Genomic DNA, 15,235 nt, shown 5'->3' with positions numbered 1-15,235 from the left:
TATATATATATATATATATATATATATATGCAATAATTATTTCTCTAATATTAGTAGCGTCTCAATTATCTATTTAATATACAATTTATATTATAAAATAATTGTGAATTATTATTCAAATAATAACAAGGTAAATATTACGAATAATTTACATTAATCGCTCAATATTACGTTAATATTGATGTTATTATAATTAATTGAAAATAAGAATATAGTGAATCATGAAACGAAGGAATTCTCATGAAAGAAAGTGGAAACCTGCAGCGGAGGGGTAAATGGCTTCTAGATAACGGCATAGTAAACGGTATTCGATCTTCTTCTTCACGTGTATACCAGTGTTTTATAATCGGCGTGTAACTTGAACATTTTTTTATAAATTCATCTCTTTCTAATTCAACATTTTTTATTATATTTCTGGTTATGATTAGAAATTATAATAATTAATATGTATATAAAGATATCACTATAAAATATGACTGTATTTACTGTGAGAAAATTATAATGGTTATGTTATTACAAAAAATATATGGATTAATATTAATATTAATATAATCATAAAAAAAATTATATCATTATTTTGAACTATCACCAGTGTTATCATTGGATTGGATTTAAGTTATCAAGCATGACACCAGAAAGAGAAAACAAGAGGTATTAATGGTATTAAATGATTTATTTTTCAATGAAGTTATGTCTGAGATTGAACAAAAAACGATTCGTTTGAAAAATAAAAGTTTCAAATTTAATATAAACTTGTAACGTGTTTTAAATGTAAACTAATATCGGTAACATTGGTGTTTCTTGTGCTTATCATTTAAATTCACATTAATGGTAGATAAGGAAGAATTATTTATGAATTAAGAAAATGAATCTTGCGCAAAATATTTTGAAAAGCGGCAAATCCGTAAGTCTTTCCAGCAATGTCATCGCGTTGAAATATAATGTACCTGGTTGCGGTTACGCAGGCGCATCGCAGACATCAAGAATCGATGATTTATCCGATATCTCGAAATCCACAGATGGCGGGAATCGATCGAAGATAGAAATCACGGAGAAATTACGTGACAGAAATTATGGTACTGTAGCGGTAGCAACTAGCGGAAGTATTTTACAGGAAATGCCAGAACCGCGAGGAATTCCTGTGTTTGGAACACTTTTTTCATTCATTTTATCTGGGGGTCCAAAAAAACAACATGAGTACGTTGATAAAAGACACAAAGAACTGGGTCCTGTTTATAAAGAACGTATAGGACCAACCACGGCAATTTTTGTAAATTCAATTCATGAATTTCGTAGAATTTTTCGACTTGAAGGATCAACACCAAAACATTTCCTACCAGAAGCTTGGACACTTTACAATGAGATACGGAAATGTCGTCGCGGTTTGCTATTCATGTATATTAACTTTAAATTTTTTTTATAAAATACAAAAATATATTTATAGTTTAAATGAAAAAAATTTAAACTTGTTTGATGTTTTATATATTTTTATGTTATGATAGGAATGGCGAAGAATGGATATATTTCCGTAAGATTTTAAACAAAGTAATGTTATTGCCAGATCCAACAAATTTAATGATTGCACCATGTCAAGAAGTAGCCATAGAACTTAAACAAAAATGGCAAAAACAGATTAAGACCAATAACATTATATCGAATTTACAAGTTCAACTTTATCAGTGGTCTATAGAGGGTATAATATAATATATACATAATAATTTATTTCAATACCAAAAAATGTAATAATAAATAGTCCATAGAAACACATTTTTATTTTACAGCTATGATGGCCACGTTAATGGGATCGAATTGGTATTCTTATAAACATCAATTGTCCCGAGATTTCGAAATATTGGCAGAAACATTGCACGAAATATTTGAATATTCAGCTAAATTATCTATAATACCAGTTAAATTAGCTATGAATTTACGTTTACCTATTTGGAAAAAATTTGTTGCATCTGCTGATACAGCTTTCGAAATTGTTCGAATGTTGGTACCAGAAATGGCTAAATTAGGTGGTAACGGTTTATTAAAGAAAATGATGGATGAAGGTATTCGAGCCGAAGATGCAATCTGCATTGTTACCGATTTTATTTTAGCAGCTGGTGATACGGTTAGAGTGTAACTATTTTATGAAACAAAAATTTATATTTGAAATTTATAAAAATAATTATTTGAATTTGAATAATTATTTGAACAAATTCAAATTATAATATATATATAATATTCAATTATAATTCAAATTATATATATTATATATATATTATAAATATATTATATATTTTATTTAAATTTAAAATAAATAAAATAGAAAACTTAATAAAATTAAATTAAATGTCAAAAATTAAATACTTATATATTTATTTATATTATTTATTTGTAAATAATTAAAAAAATTAATTTTGTATTTTATGTTCAGACGGCGACAACTTTGCAGTGGGTATTATTGTTATTATGTAATCATCCTGAAAAACAAGAAGAATTATTTAAACACTTAAAAGATCTTCCTCAAAAAGATATATTAAGATTACCATTATTAAAAGGTATAATCAAAGAATCTCTTCGATTATATCCTATAGCTCCATTTATATCTAGGTATTTACCGGTAGATAGTGTGATTGGTAATTACTTTGTGCCAAAAGGGGTAAATGAATTTATATTATATTTTATTTGTTATAAACATATTAATAAACAATGAAAAAGAAATTAAAAGTTATTATATATTATAAAGATTGTATTATAAATTATATTATAAAATCATATTATATTTTATTATAGGAATTGCTTGTCTTATCACTTTATTCGAGCGGTCGCGATGCTGCGAATTTTCCACAACCAAATGAATTCCGTCCAGAAAGATGGATTAGAACGCAAAAAGGTATTTATCAAGGCGTAGTACATCCACATGCAAGTTTACCATTCGCTTTAGGCGCTAGAAGTTGTATTGGTCGAAAACTGGCAGAAATACAAATATCGCTTGCATTAGCAGAGGTGCGTAAATAATTATATATTAATATATATTAAGAATTGATAAACATATTTGATGATATGATTTTATTTTATTTGCAGTTAATTAAATCATTTAAAATAGAATGTATAAATAAGAATCAAGTAAAATTAATTTTACATTTAATTTCTGTACCATCGCAATCAATAAAATTGAAATTGATGGAGAGAAATTAGTTAACATAACAAAGAGAAATATCATTTAATTGTAAAAATAGTAAATTATTTTTTTGTTGTTTATTTTTTTATTTCCTTCTATGCAATATTTTATCCATATACATTTATATTGAATAAAATACAAATATTTTCATCATTGTACATACATATATATGTGTAAATTAATTATGTTATAATTATTAACATTTAAATATATATTTTTAATTAAATGACATTTATAAATTGTATACTTATTAATATTCATCAATTCTAAGTCTTACAATAAATTCATAAAGCATAATCGAAGTAGAGAATGAGTATATATAAATATTTTGTTATATAAAAGTTTCATTAAGCGTTTCAAATTTAGAAAATATAGATTAAATAATTAAAATAATGTTATTAAATATTACAATTATATACAATTAATTTATTATTAACGTTGGCACAAAACGTTGCTTATAATTTTTTTTATTTCGTCTAAAAATTCATGAAAATTATCGGTAGTAGAAAAATCTTGAAATGCTTGAACTCTTTCAGATTTTGTCATTGAAGCTGTCAGAAATCTCTTTACGCAACAAGATTTTAGTTCGTGACATGAGTTCATTCTCGCCCAATTCCACGCTTTACTCAAATTTTTATGATTCAATTTAGATATAGAACTTTCTGTAAGAATATCTGATATATCAGCCATAAGGAACCTGTCCGCCAATAGTACAGCATCTAATATGGATTCAATAGTTCTATTTTCGAAAGCCGAACCATTTGCAGCTAGAAGTAATGTATTAAGACCTTCTTTTGATGTGTTTCGTAATTTGACACGTTTTTTACCCGATTCTGAAAAGTTTCCTTCAAGCATCGCTGAAAAGGCATCCGATTTTTGACATAGTGTTTGCCTACAAGCATCAATAGTCGTACCATCGTCTAGTTCGAATGTAACTGTTGCAGGTTTCGGATGATTATCGTACACTCTTGGAAAATCTGCCGAAATGGTTTCTATGATTTGATATTTTTCTACAATCTCAGGTTGAATTTCCAATGTGTTTGCTAATCGACAAATTGACCAAATAGCATTTTCATAAAGATTGTGTTGTTGATTAGATAGAATCTGAAATATTAATCGAAGACCACCATGATTATTCAGAAGTGATTTTAGAATATATCGTGACTTGATTAGGAATGGTATCGAAACTGCGATAACTAATTTATGAGCTTCCTCTCCACGAAGCAATATAGATGTAAGTTCACCTATCGCTCCGCCAGTTTCTGCTAGGGCGCATAGTTGTCTTGTATATTGTTCAGAACCATATAATGTTTGAGCTTCAAAAACGAAGCCTTGTTTTAATAATGGTATTAAATATACTCCATTTCTATATAAAAAATTGTTTATTAAATACTATATCTTATTTAAAATCTTATTTTTTTTAATTAAAAAAAATTTTATCTATTTACCTTATAATTCTAGTTAAAATTCTAGACGCTTTTGGATTTTTAGCGTGTTTGATATAGGCTGATAATGCTTCAATAGTTGCGGGATCAGCCAATCGATCAACTGGATCATTTGAATGACTTAATCGACTTAATAATACTAATGTCCATACATTTGCATATTCCCAAACATTTGATTTATTTCCTTCCTCTGAATTTTGAGATTTTTCCACATTTACAGTTATTGATTTACAACTTTTTAATGATTCTACTTCTTCTTGAGGTTCTGAAAAAAATTATTAAAATTTACTATTCTTCAAGTTTTTTAAATTTAATATATTATTTTAAAATATAAAAATTAATTTACCGTCTTCGTTGTCCATTATTTCTGTATCACTACAAACTGGACTATAATTGTCTTCAGTATTTTCATCATTTTCAATAGAATCATAAAAAGGTAATGGTGGTGTACTAGGAGGTGAAGAAGAAACACTAACAGCACTACCTGGACTCCAATCATCTCGATAATAATCTGAACTAAATCTATAGATAAAAAAATCATGATTTTATATTTTCTATAATAATAAATTAAAAATCTTACAAGCGTACCTTCCTAAATTTGTCTTATTATATTTTAATTCTAGTTGTTTATTAGGAGGAGAATCATTCTCTCTTTTTCTTGAAACGTTCGTCTCCTCATAAGATACTGTTTCAGTTACCATTTTTTTCAACCTAATAACTAAAACATCAAGCAAACCATTTTTTATCATTATTGTAATACTTGGATCATCATAAATGAATTGTGCTAAAGCATGCAATAATATAGGGTGATATTTTTCATTTTTAATATCTTTTAATAAAGATAACATTAATTCTAAGCCAAATCCCATTCTAATTCTTGCACGATTTACAGCTTCTCTACAAAACAAACATAAACTGACTAATGTTTCTTTAGATAGTTCCAAGTGATCTTTGATGAGAATAATCAAACTTTCAATAGCACCAAAATTTCCCAGAATAGGTCGACATTCTGCAATTTGGCAAAGATTGTACAAACATCTGATTGCTATTTTATTATTCATATCACAACATTGTATAATACACTTATAACCCTGCATATCATTTTCCCCTCGTAATTGTTCCCCAACTCGAGGATCAAGTGTAGCCAAAAATACACACATGGCTTTTAAACAAGTTTCTATTAAATCTATATATTTTGTATCTGTTTTTAATTGTTCCTTTGCCATTACTAATAAATTTGTAATTCGAATTATTACTCCAGATTCTAAGATTTCTTCTCTACTACCTTCGTACATAGTCCAAATATTTCTTCAAAAAAAATGTATAATTAAATATTGACTAAGAAAAAAATATTATTAATGTATAAATTATTTTTTTAATACCTTATAGCTCTAATACCCATTAAATAAGTTTGCATATATATGTCTAATTGTAAAAGATCAACCAAAGCTTGTATTGCTCCAGCTTTACATAATGATTTTGCATGCCAATCACATTCAGATAAATTACCAATTAATCTACAAGCACGACAATGCAAAGAATTTCCTAGTTTTATATGCTTTATTATAGAAATTACATGAGTTGCTATTTTAGATCCTTTGACCTAAAATATAACAATATATTTAAAATACATTATTGTAAAATTCTATAAGAAGATATCAAATTAATAATAAAATATTAAATTTTATAAGAAAAATACTTTGTTTAGCAAATATATCTATTTAATTATCTATATTAATTGATATAAAAATATAAAAATAAATATACATATACCTTTTCTCTTGCATCGGAATTCATGCAAGCATTTGCTAAAATACTTAAAGTCATATTCAATATTTTTATATTGTGACAATGAAGTAAATTTACTAAAATGCCTAATCCTCCATCTTTGGCAAATTGCTTGTAACACTTTGAATCATTTTTAAGTTGTGTCAAACATGACCAAATTCCGCTTTTCGAGTCCAATTTTATATATTTAAATAATTCTTGTAATATCGGGCCTTCTTGCCTCTCACCCATGTTCAATATTTTTATAAACGAATAAAAAAATTAATGAAAATTTGTTAGTTTTTTAAAAGAAACATAACCTCTAAATTATACTGCCAACTAGTTTGACAATTTCATCCATATAGTAGCTTATAAAAATAAGACAAAAAAGATTGTAGTTTAATTAATAAATTTCACTGTCAAAATGTATTTAAACTATGGTTATCAATTTTATAACTCATATTATAAATTTATAGTTTTATAAATATAAATAATAAATTATTTTGTAAAATTATTTTTTTAAATTTCCCGCTATTTGATTTTAGTATATATTGTATATACTGTATATTGTATTATAATTTTAATAAAGTCAATAAAGTCAATAGATATATAAATATATAAAAAAACAAAAGAATATTATTAAAATAATTTTGGAATATATTAATAATTATATTCAAATGAAACATTTAATAAGCATAATAAGTAATAACTATTTATAATCATTATAATCATTATTAATATGTTTAAATATTTATTTTAAAATCTATTTATTTTCTTTCTCTTTATTTCATATATATATATCTTTTAATTTTATATTAAATATAGAATTTAAAAATATTTTATTGTATTAAACTTTATTATTTTATTAAATAATAAAAATATACTTCAAAATAAACTAAAATCAATTTGTTAAAGAATTATTTTTATTATTCCTAAATTTAAATGAACTGTAATGAAATTCTTTGTATTGAATTTTAATAAAATAAATTAAATTTTTAATTTAATTTGTTCCTAAAAATAGAATTATTTTCATGTCAAAATCTGCATAATAATAGTTACATAAAATTCTATATGTATATAATTTCATTATGCATAATTTTTCAAACAATATTTAAATTTATTGCTAATCTGATATTGAAATTATTTATAACTGATTTATATCATCAAAATAAATGTAATTTTAAGTTATTATAGAAAAAAGAACATAAAATTTAAATTGCGTTTCGTAAGAAAGACAAATTTCTATTTTGCGTAAGCGCATCGTGAAAAGTATCATTACCGTAATGCGCACCTGCTGAGTATAAGGGCAGTGTCCGTGAACTGAGTATAGGAGAGGCGTCAAAATGATAGGAGAGGGCATGGAGATCGGATCGTGAGCTACGCAGGAGATGTCGACAAGATGACAGCAGTTGTATGACGCTTGCTAATTTTTGGATACAGGTTCAGCATATATCAATAGTAGGAGGAAAATCGTTCGCAAACGAAACGAACGATTTATGCCTCGTTACGGTGATACGTTGATCTCAATAGATTCTTTGCGTCGAAACGAAATTATAATTAGACAAATTCGGGTGAGAGCTGTGATTGCCGCGCCCGTGCAATGTACACAGCGGCCTGAATTGTGTTCAAGATCATTATTGTCCTCGAGGAGTACTCTCTTTAAACAATCTGGAGTGGAGTAATGAGTGTTTTTGGAGATTTTCAGCGTGTCTGGGTACAAAGATTCCCGGACAGCGCCTTACCGGCGGCCTGGGAAGAGGATGTCAGGGCCAATCTAGTCAAGCATAAACAGAAGGTAAAACCTTTAATAAAAAACATTTATATTTGCTATATAAAAAAAAATGAATTTGTTTAAATAAAGTTTTTTAGAATTTATATTATTATATTGAAAAAAATATCTACTTAGACAAATTAGAAAAATTAAATACATATATGACAATAATGACATATACTTTCCTATATGTTTTGATTTAAATAATTTTTTATAGGAAATTTTATTTTATAAATTGTAATTTATAATTAATATATATGATTTTAATCCTATAATAATAATAAATATATATTGATAAAAGAATATTATATGTTGAAAATATTTTTATTTTAATATTTGTTTTTTTTATAATTAAATTATGTTAAAAACTAAAAACTTAATTAAAAATTTTTTTTCTAAGAAATTTATTCAATAAATTTTTATTACATAAACCTTCTTCATTGTTGAAGCATTGAGAACTTCATTCCATGAGTCATCATATTAATTTCTTACTTAACTAGGAAATTAACTTATATTTAACTATAATTATATCTAATATATTATTTATATTTGTTACATGAATTTCAAATCGATTTAAAATTTGTTTATTTTGATAATTTTTGCATTTTAAATAATTTTTGCATATTTCATATCTATAAAGGAAATTGATTTACAACCAATAAATATGAAAAATATAAAATTAATTATTATATTAAGAATATCAATTCTATTATTATTTATTTCCTCATTTATTATTATTTCCTCATTTATATATATTATTATTGATTCATCATTTGCTTCTTATCTTAATTTTATTATCATTTTAGAAAAATCAATTTATATTATTTATTAAGGTAACTATGTCAAAAATAAATAATAAATAAATAAAAATAAATAAATAAAAAGAATTATTATTCTTTCCAGGTAACTGCTTTAAGAGAAGAACTTGAGAAAGAAGAATTTTATGTAGAATATTTAGAAAGATTATTGGCAGATGTTGAGCGTCATAAGCAATTGGCAAATAGTAATATTATAACATCTCCTGATAAACAACAGCCTATAGAATCTCAAAATCAGCATAGTCAAGCAGCAGAGAATAATTTAACTAATTCTACAAGCACATCTCGTATTCAACATGTGGAATCATCAATTTCTTCTCTTCCTGCATCTGAAGATATAAGTAAATTTCAGGACAAGTGTGTAACTGAATTAAGTTCTACTCTTAATACATGCAAAAGACCCAAAAGTGAAATACCTAAGTGTCCTGATAAAGTGCCTGAACTTAGAAGAAACAGTGACCCAGATGTGCCAAGTAATTATGTCACTGTAATTGAAGTGACAGGAAGCTCAAAAAAAGATAAAAATGAAGAATCTCTCAAAGAGGAAGATGAAAAAGGTGATATATTACATTATATAATTTAATTGTTTTAATTATATAAATTATTTATTAATAAATATTTAATAAATAGATTTAGAAAATGTAATTAATGAAGATGGAGAAGATGGTGATGCAGAAGTATCAGAGGAAGAACCTTACTATGATTCTGTTGCTTTAGATCAAACAGGAGAATATGTATATATTGATGCACGTGTTCCACCTGTTGGAAATAATAATAGTAGTAGAGTACCACCAAGAAGACCACCTTCTTTGCCAGATTCACCAGGGAATCAAAGCAATTATGTCAACATTGATTATTTTATACAGTAAATTATCTGTATTTAAATATTATTGGTTTTAAAATTATTTTATGAAAATTTCATTTTATTGGTATTAATTAATATTGATTAATATTTATGTTTTTATTTATAGACACAGAGTTGCAGATAGTGAAGATGAAGAGGGTGCAAGTCCTGCACCAATTTTATTACGTGCTCTTAGTACTGATAATGAAACTGGTAGTAGTGATGCAGAACCTTTAAGTCTAAGCGAGGGTAGTTTAGAATCACCAACACCAACTACACCTCGCCGACAGGAGAAAAGCAAAGAGCGTGAAGATGATAGAACATCTATGATTAAATGTATTGTAAATTCAGTAGTGGAGAGTGAAACTATTTATGTTGAATGTTTAAATGTTATGTTACAAGTATATAATCTATTTATTATTTTTAATAATATTTATAGATAATATTAAATTGATTAAAAAGATATAATATTTTTTTTTAGTATATGAAAGCTATCAGAGCGACGTTAACAACATCTCAACCTGTTATTTCTGAAGATGAATTTGGTACAATGTTTTATAAAATTCCTGAATTACATGCATTGCATCAAACATTTTTGGATGGTCTTAGAAAAAAATTAGAAAAATGGGATATTAAAACTACTATAGGTGAACAATTTAAGGTAAGAACTAAATATATTGATATATTGATATATCAATTTATTCTGTTCTTTTATTAATGTTATAATTTTATAATTATAAATTAAGATAATGGCCAGCAATATAGGATTATATGGAGCTTTTTTACATAATTATGCTCGTGCTACTGATACTGTACGAAGATGTTCTGCACATTCCACTCAATTCGGTGAAATTACAAGAGACATAAGACTTAGAGGATTTCCAAAAGGACCGGGTTTATCTCTTGAAGATCTCTTGCATAAACCAGTAGCTCGTGTACAAAAAAATGCATTAGTATTGCATGTAAGTACTGTATTGTTTATAATTTTATTATATATATATATACATCTATATAGATATAAACATGCATCATTGATAAAACATTGATTAAATTGATAAAATGATGTGGAAATATACTTTATAAATTTTATCTTATCATAGTTTGTATTGATAATTTTATCTCAATTGATTGTAGGATCTTCTTAAGCACACATCAATGAATCATGCAGATCATGCACCACTTTCAGAAGCTCTTGCTATGACTAGAAATTTTCTAGACGAATTTAATATAATTCAGACAAAATCAATGTTTCCGGTAAATAAATTATAATGATTATTATCAAATTAAGATTATTATCAATTTATTACATTAATTTTATATTAAAATATATTACTTTTAGAGTCATGATAGAGCACAAAGAAGATTGGTAAAAAATTCATTTGTGGTAGAACTTTCTGATGGTCATAGAAAATTGAGACATCTTTTCCTTTTCAATGATGTAATTGCTTGTGCAAAGTATAAAGCTTCTGGTAGAGATAAATTTACATTTGAATTGAAGTGGTATGTACCAGTGGCAGAAGCGGCAGTGACAGAAGATGGTGTAGAACCACGTGAAACTAGTCCAGCTAATGTTGTAGCTTTGAGGTATATAAATCTGTTTTCATGAATAATAATTTATATAATATAAAAATTATATTTTTATTTGTAATATTTATATATATAGATCACAAGCATGTACAGTACGTGATCAGATTCTATGGGAAGAACGAAATGATGAGAAACGAATTAGACTTGGTAGTAGAGGTTCAGAAAAAAATAGAAAGAAACTTGCTGAGCTTGAGGCTCAATTAGTATTAGCATCTCCAAATTTAGTATTACGCGTTGCACATAAAAGTCAGCATCGAGTACAAAATTCATATACATTCTTTCTATCCAGTGAATTTGAACGTTCTCAGTGGGTTGAAGCAGTGGAGGCATTGCAACAGGTAATGCGTTCCCATATGTACCTAGATAAGTCAAAGGTGCGTAATTTACAGATTTCAAGTAAATAAATAATATAAAAATAATTAATTTACATTTTACTTAAATCCAAAACGAGGATGCAAGTAACAATATCTTAGTAAAACATTATTAAAAAATTTAATGAAAAAAAAAATATTAAACAATAATTTTTCAGGGTGGACAACCACCAGGACCGCTCCCTTTATCAATGTATGAATTACAAGCATGGGTTACAGCCTGTCGTACTTACCTTCAAACAGATATGGGAAGTTATTTATTAAGATCAGGACGTGATGAAAGTTTATTATTAGGCGATCTTCATTTAACTTTACTTGGCTTGACACCACCAGGTTTAGATAGAGTTGGAGATCTTTATATCATTGTTGAAGTTGATAGTTATGGACATTATTTTAAACGAGCAAGAAGTCGAGTTGCGAGAGGACAAGCTCCAACGTGGGGTAAAATGTTATTTTAATGAGAAATCCAAATCAAACTAATTTCTTTCAATTAATTATTTTTAATTTTGATTAAAGGTGAAACATTCGTTGTGGAATTGGAAGGAAGTCAAAATGTTAGAATTCTGTTATATGAAGAATGTGGAACACGTTCTGTATTACGTGGCAAATGTATACAAAGATTGAGTAGATCTTGGCTTCAATCAGATCAAATAGAAAGATCATTAAATTTAGGTCCAGCTACATTAGATGTGGCTCTTCGTTTTGTTCCAAGTGAAGTAACATTAAGACGCGTACCATCTGCTAAACCTCAAGGTCTATTTGGAGCTAAAATTCAACAAGTGTGCAAGTATGTTTCATAATTTTTATAAAATTTTTTATTGAAAATTTTTTTCATGTATTAATTCTTATGATTATTTTTTTTTATAGACGTGAAAAACGTGATGTTCCTTTTATTATAACAGCATGCGTTAGAGAAGTGGAAAGGAGAGGAGTTGGTGAAGTTGGATTGTATCGTGTTTCTGGTTCAGCTTCAGATTTAACAAAATTGCGTAAATCTTTTGAAAGTAATTCATACGAAGCAGAACAATTACTTAAAGAGGTATTTATGTTACGAAAATCTCTTCATAATGCAATATAAAATTTTTTTTTTAAAGTAATTAATAAAATTGTAATTAATAAAATATGTAGTATTAATTTTATATTAATAGATTAATTATTTTTATAAGGTTGACGTTCATTCTGTAACGGGTGTATTGAAGTTATATCTTCGTGAAATGCCAGAAGCTCTCTTCACAGATGCTCTTTATCCAGCATTCTTAGAAGCGTTTCAAACTGGCGAGTTATCAAAAGGTGCTGCTCTTAGAAGAGTATACGAAAGTCTACCAGCTGTGAATAAAGCAGTCATTGACTTTCTACTTGCTCATTTGATACGAGTTAATAAACACGAGGCTCAAAATAAAATGTCCTTGCACAACTTAGCGACGGTGTTCGGGCCGACGCTTCTACGTCCTGGTACGAATTCGCGATCTGATGTAAAAAGTCGGGATCCTTTAGCTGCAGGGACTGTAGACGTAATGGCACAGGCCGGTATACTTTATTGTTTTTTGCAGATGCATATGCAACAGAACAATCAGTCACTCTAGTCGAGAGGTTCTTGTTGATACATCGTAGCGTCAGCTGCTTTTCGCGAGTCTCATTGGAAATTGAACTCGCAGCAACTTACGCTGTAATGTAAAATGAACGATTTTTTATAATATATATTTTATTAGTTTTGTGATGTATCGTTCATACAATGCTGAATTAGATGTATAAGTAGACAGACTTTGTCAAAATCTTGATTGAAATTTTTTTTGTATTGATATATATACAAATAATATAGCAAAATGATCTTATAGAACGTACTTTAAACTCCTCAATATATATTTTATATTTATACACTCGTGGAGTCTTAGCTACGATTTTATTACGTGATGATTACACGTAAAACATTTCTAAAAAAAAAATTTGTGTAAAAAAAAAAACATTTTTTTCCATAAAAACATCAAAAAAGAATGAAGTGAAATATGAAAATCCGATTATTAATGCATCCCCGCTTTAGAAAATAAGTACTTTTTCCAATGGAGCGTGTTCCTAGCAGAGAATCTAAATTTTTTTACGTATATGTCCACAAAAATTTTCACGTATTCAAAATAATCACGTTCCTATATATTTCAGGAAGCACATTTTTTGAGATGTGCAAAATAAAGCTTTTAATAGTATATACAAAATATACTAAGAATATTCTGTTTTGACTTGATATTTATGTTTTCCAAGGAAACTGTTTTTTCATTAATACTATTTCTTATAAAAATATTTTGGAAAACATCAACGTTCTTAAAGGGAATGCTGTGAAATAATTTTAAATCAAGTTTCTAATGTTTAAGCTGTGGTTAGACTCGAATTTGTTTTTTATTAATTGTTTAATTGATTTTTGAAGTTTAATATTTTTGATATTTTAAAAATTCATTTGAAATATTTAAAATTTAAAAAATATTTAAAAAGAAATGCTTTTTAAAATTTTCAAATTTTTGATAAATTAAATATAAATATTTTATATATGCAATTTTAAAAAATAATTTAAAGAGTATTTTATTATTATATCTATATATTAATCTGCTGTATTAATTATTAAATACAAAGATTATTTCAATCTTTTTCAATAATTATTTTTTCAATAATTATTTTTTCAAGTTTTTTTTTTTTTTAGATTAATATTTCGGAAGTCTAAGTGCAGTTTAATTTAGCACCAAAGAGAAAAATTCTCTCTTATATCTTCAATAAAAACTGATTGAACCTTTGAAGTATTAAAATCATTTTGCATATTAATTATTTTGAAATTTCTATATCATTAATAGTACTCTTAACGATATTTTTTTATTATTACTATTTTTATAATTCATAACTAATAACTCTCCATTATCATCAGATTTTTAGAAGAATTGCTTTTTATTTAAAAAAGAGGAAAAAAAAATTGATATCTTTTATTTCAAAAATATACTTCAAAGAGTTATAATAAAAAAAAATTTGGCAGTACAAATTTAATACTCGCTAAAATTTTGTATTGTGCGCTAGAATATTTTGATTTTGATTGATAAGATCAAAAAATATATTTAATGAGTATTCGATAGAAAATATAACATTGTACGTATACATTAAATGAAACAATAATAAATTACAAAAAAAAAAAAGGAAACAAAATCAAATTACCAGAGAAAAAGAAAAGATCGCGTTATATTAATTTCTGAAAGATATTTTTGAGCTTGATAAACAAACAAGGCAACTATCGTGTGCGTGATTTTAGCGTATGCGTGTATATGTATGTATGTATGTATGTATAACCTGCTCATGTGTATTATATCGTAAATAATTCAATATTTTTAATTTTTATATATAATTTTATATTTAACATTAAGACGCGATCCTCTTTTGTACATTTATAAAACTTGTAAAGACAAAATTTCAGCTATTATTATTATTACTATGC

At 26.3% G+C, this 15,235-nt stretch overlaps 3 protein-coding genes across 6 annotated transcripts; 2 read left to right on the top strand and 1 right to left on the bottom strand.

The window, feature by feature from the left end:
• Positions 1–128: 128 nt before the first annotated feature.
• Positions 129–3,186, top strand: LOC102671068 (cytochrome P450 315a1, mitochondrial). Of its 2 annotated transcripts, XM_006616299.2 has the most exons (6): positions 130–1,395; positions 1,503–1,693; positions 1,782–2,116; positions 2,423–2,647; positions 2,782–2,994; positions 3,073–3,186. In XM_006616299.2, the coding sequence occupies exons 1-6, from the start codon at positions 866–868 to the stop codon at positions 3,184–3,186; spliced, it is 1,608 nt and encodes a 535-aa protein (XP_006616362.1). In that variant the 5' UTR covers positions 130–865. The 2 variants fall into 2 exon arrangements, with proteins under 2 accessions (XP_031366587.1, XP_006616362.1); XM_031510727.1 differs by lacking the exon at positions 3,073–3,186 and having other exon boundaries at positions 129–1,395; positions 2,423–2,624; positions 2,782–2,988.
• A 56-nt stretch (positions 3,187–3,242) lies between these two features.
• LOC102680122 (armadillo repeat-containing protein 5) lies at positions 3,243–6,749 on the bottom strand. Its single transcript, XM_006616197.2, has 6 exons — positions 6,388–6,749; positions 5,997–6,217; positions 5,203–5,922; positions 4,961–5,136; positions 4,618–4,879; positions 3,243–4,535 (listed from the first exon to the last, which is right to left on the bottom strand). The coding sequence occupies exons 1-6, from the start codon at positions 6,631–6,633 to the stop codon at positions 3,602–3,604; spliced, it is 2,559 nt and encodes an 852-aa protein (XP_006616260.1). The 5' UTR covers positions 6,634–6,749; the 3' UTR covers positions 3,243–3,601.
• A 951-nt stretch (positions 6,750–7,700) lies between these two features.
• LOC102680256 (active breakpoint cluster region-related protein) lies at positions 7,701–13,753 on the top strand. Of its 3 annotated transcripts, XM_006616199.2 has the most exons (14): positions 7,701–8,176; positions 9,056–9,527; positions 9,601–9,835; positions 9,942–10,215; positions 10,296–10,475; positions 10,561–10,776; positions 10,949–11,068; positions 11,154–11,398; positions 11,478–11,775; positions 11,931–12,213; positions 12,289–12,559; positions 12,640–12,811; positions 12,939–13,224; positions 13,323–13,753. In XM_006616199.2, exons 1-14 carry the CDS (start codon positions 8,063–8,065, stop codon positions 13,445–13,447), a joined length of 3,291 nt encoding a protein of 1,096 aa, XP_006616262.1. In that variant the 5' UTR covers positions 7,701–8,062; the 3' UTR covers positions 13,448–13,753. The 3 variants fall into 3 exon arrangements, with proteins under 3 accessions (XP_006616262.1, XP_006616261.1, XP_006616263.1); XM_006616198.2 differs by having other exon boundaries at positions 7,702–8,176; positions 12,939–13,753; XM_006616200.2 differs by having other exon boundaries at positions 7,703–8,176; positions 11,478–11,739; positions 12,939–13,753.
• Positions 13,754–15,235: the final 1,482 nt, after the last annotated feature.

The sequence above is a fragment of the Apis dorsata genome, unplaced genomic scaffold (assembly GCF_000469605.1).
Source record: "Apis dorsata unplaced genomic scaffold, Apis dorsata 1.3 scaffold_256, whole genome shotgun sequence".
NCBI classification, from domain to species: Eukaryota; Metazoa; Arthropoda; class Insecta; order Hymenoptera; family Apidae; genus Apis; species Apis dorsata.
This window is presented reverse-complemented; position numbering and strand designations above follow the sequence as displayed.

Coding starts and splice junctions, on each gene's coding strand:
- LOC102680256 (XM_006616198.2), top strand. CDS start 8,063: ATGAGTGTTTTTGGAGATTTTCAGCGTGTCTGGGTACAAAGATTCCCG. Junction 10,476..10,560: donor CTATAGGTGAACAATTTAAG/GTAAGAACTAAA, acceptor TTATAAATTAAG/ATAATGGCCAGCAATATAGG. Junction 11,399..11,477: donor GCTAATGTTGTAGCTTTGAG/GTATATAAATCT, acceptor TTATATATATAG/ATCACAAGCATGTACAGTAC.
- LOC102671068 (XM_006616299.2), top strand. CDS start 866: ATGAATCTTGCGCAAAATATTTTGAAAAGCGGCAAATCCGTAAGTCTT. Junction 1,396..1,502: donor CGTCGCGGTTTGCTATTCAT/GTATATTAACTT, acceptor ATGTTATGATAG/GAATGGCGAAGAATGGATAT. Junction 2,995..3,072: donor TATCGCTTGCATTAGCAGAG/GTGCGTAAATAA, acceptor TTTTATTTGCAG/TTAATTAAATCATTTAAAAT.
- LOC102680122 (XM_006616197.2), bottom strand. CDS start 6,633: ATGGGTGAGAGGCAAGAAGGCCCGATATTACAAGAATTATTTAAATAT. Junction 5,923..5,996: donor ATGGGTATTAGAGCTATAAG/GTATTAAAAAAA, acceptor TTTTTTTTGAAG/AAATATTTGGACTATGTACG. Junction 5,137..5,202: donor AATAAGACAAATTTAGGAAG/GTACGCTTGTAA, acceptor TTTTATCTATAG/ATTTAGTTCAGATTATTATC.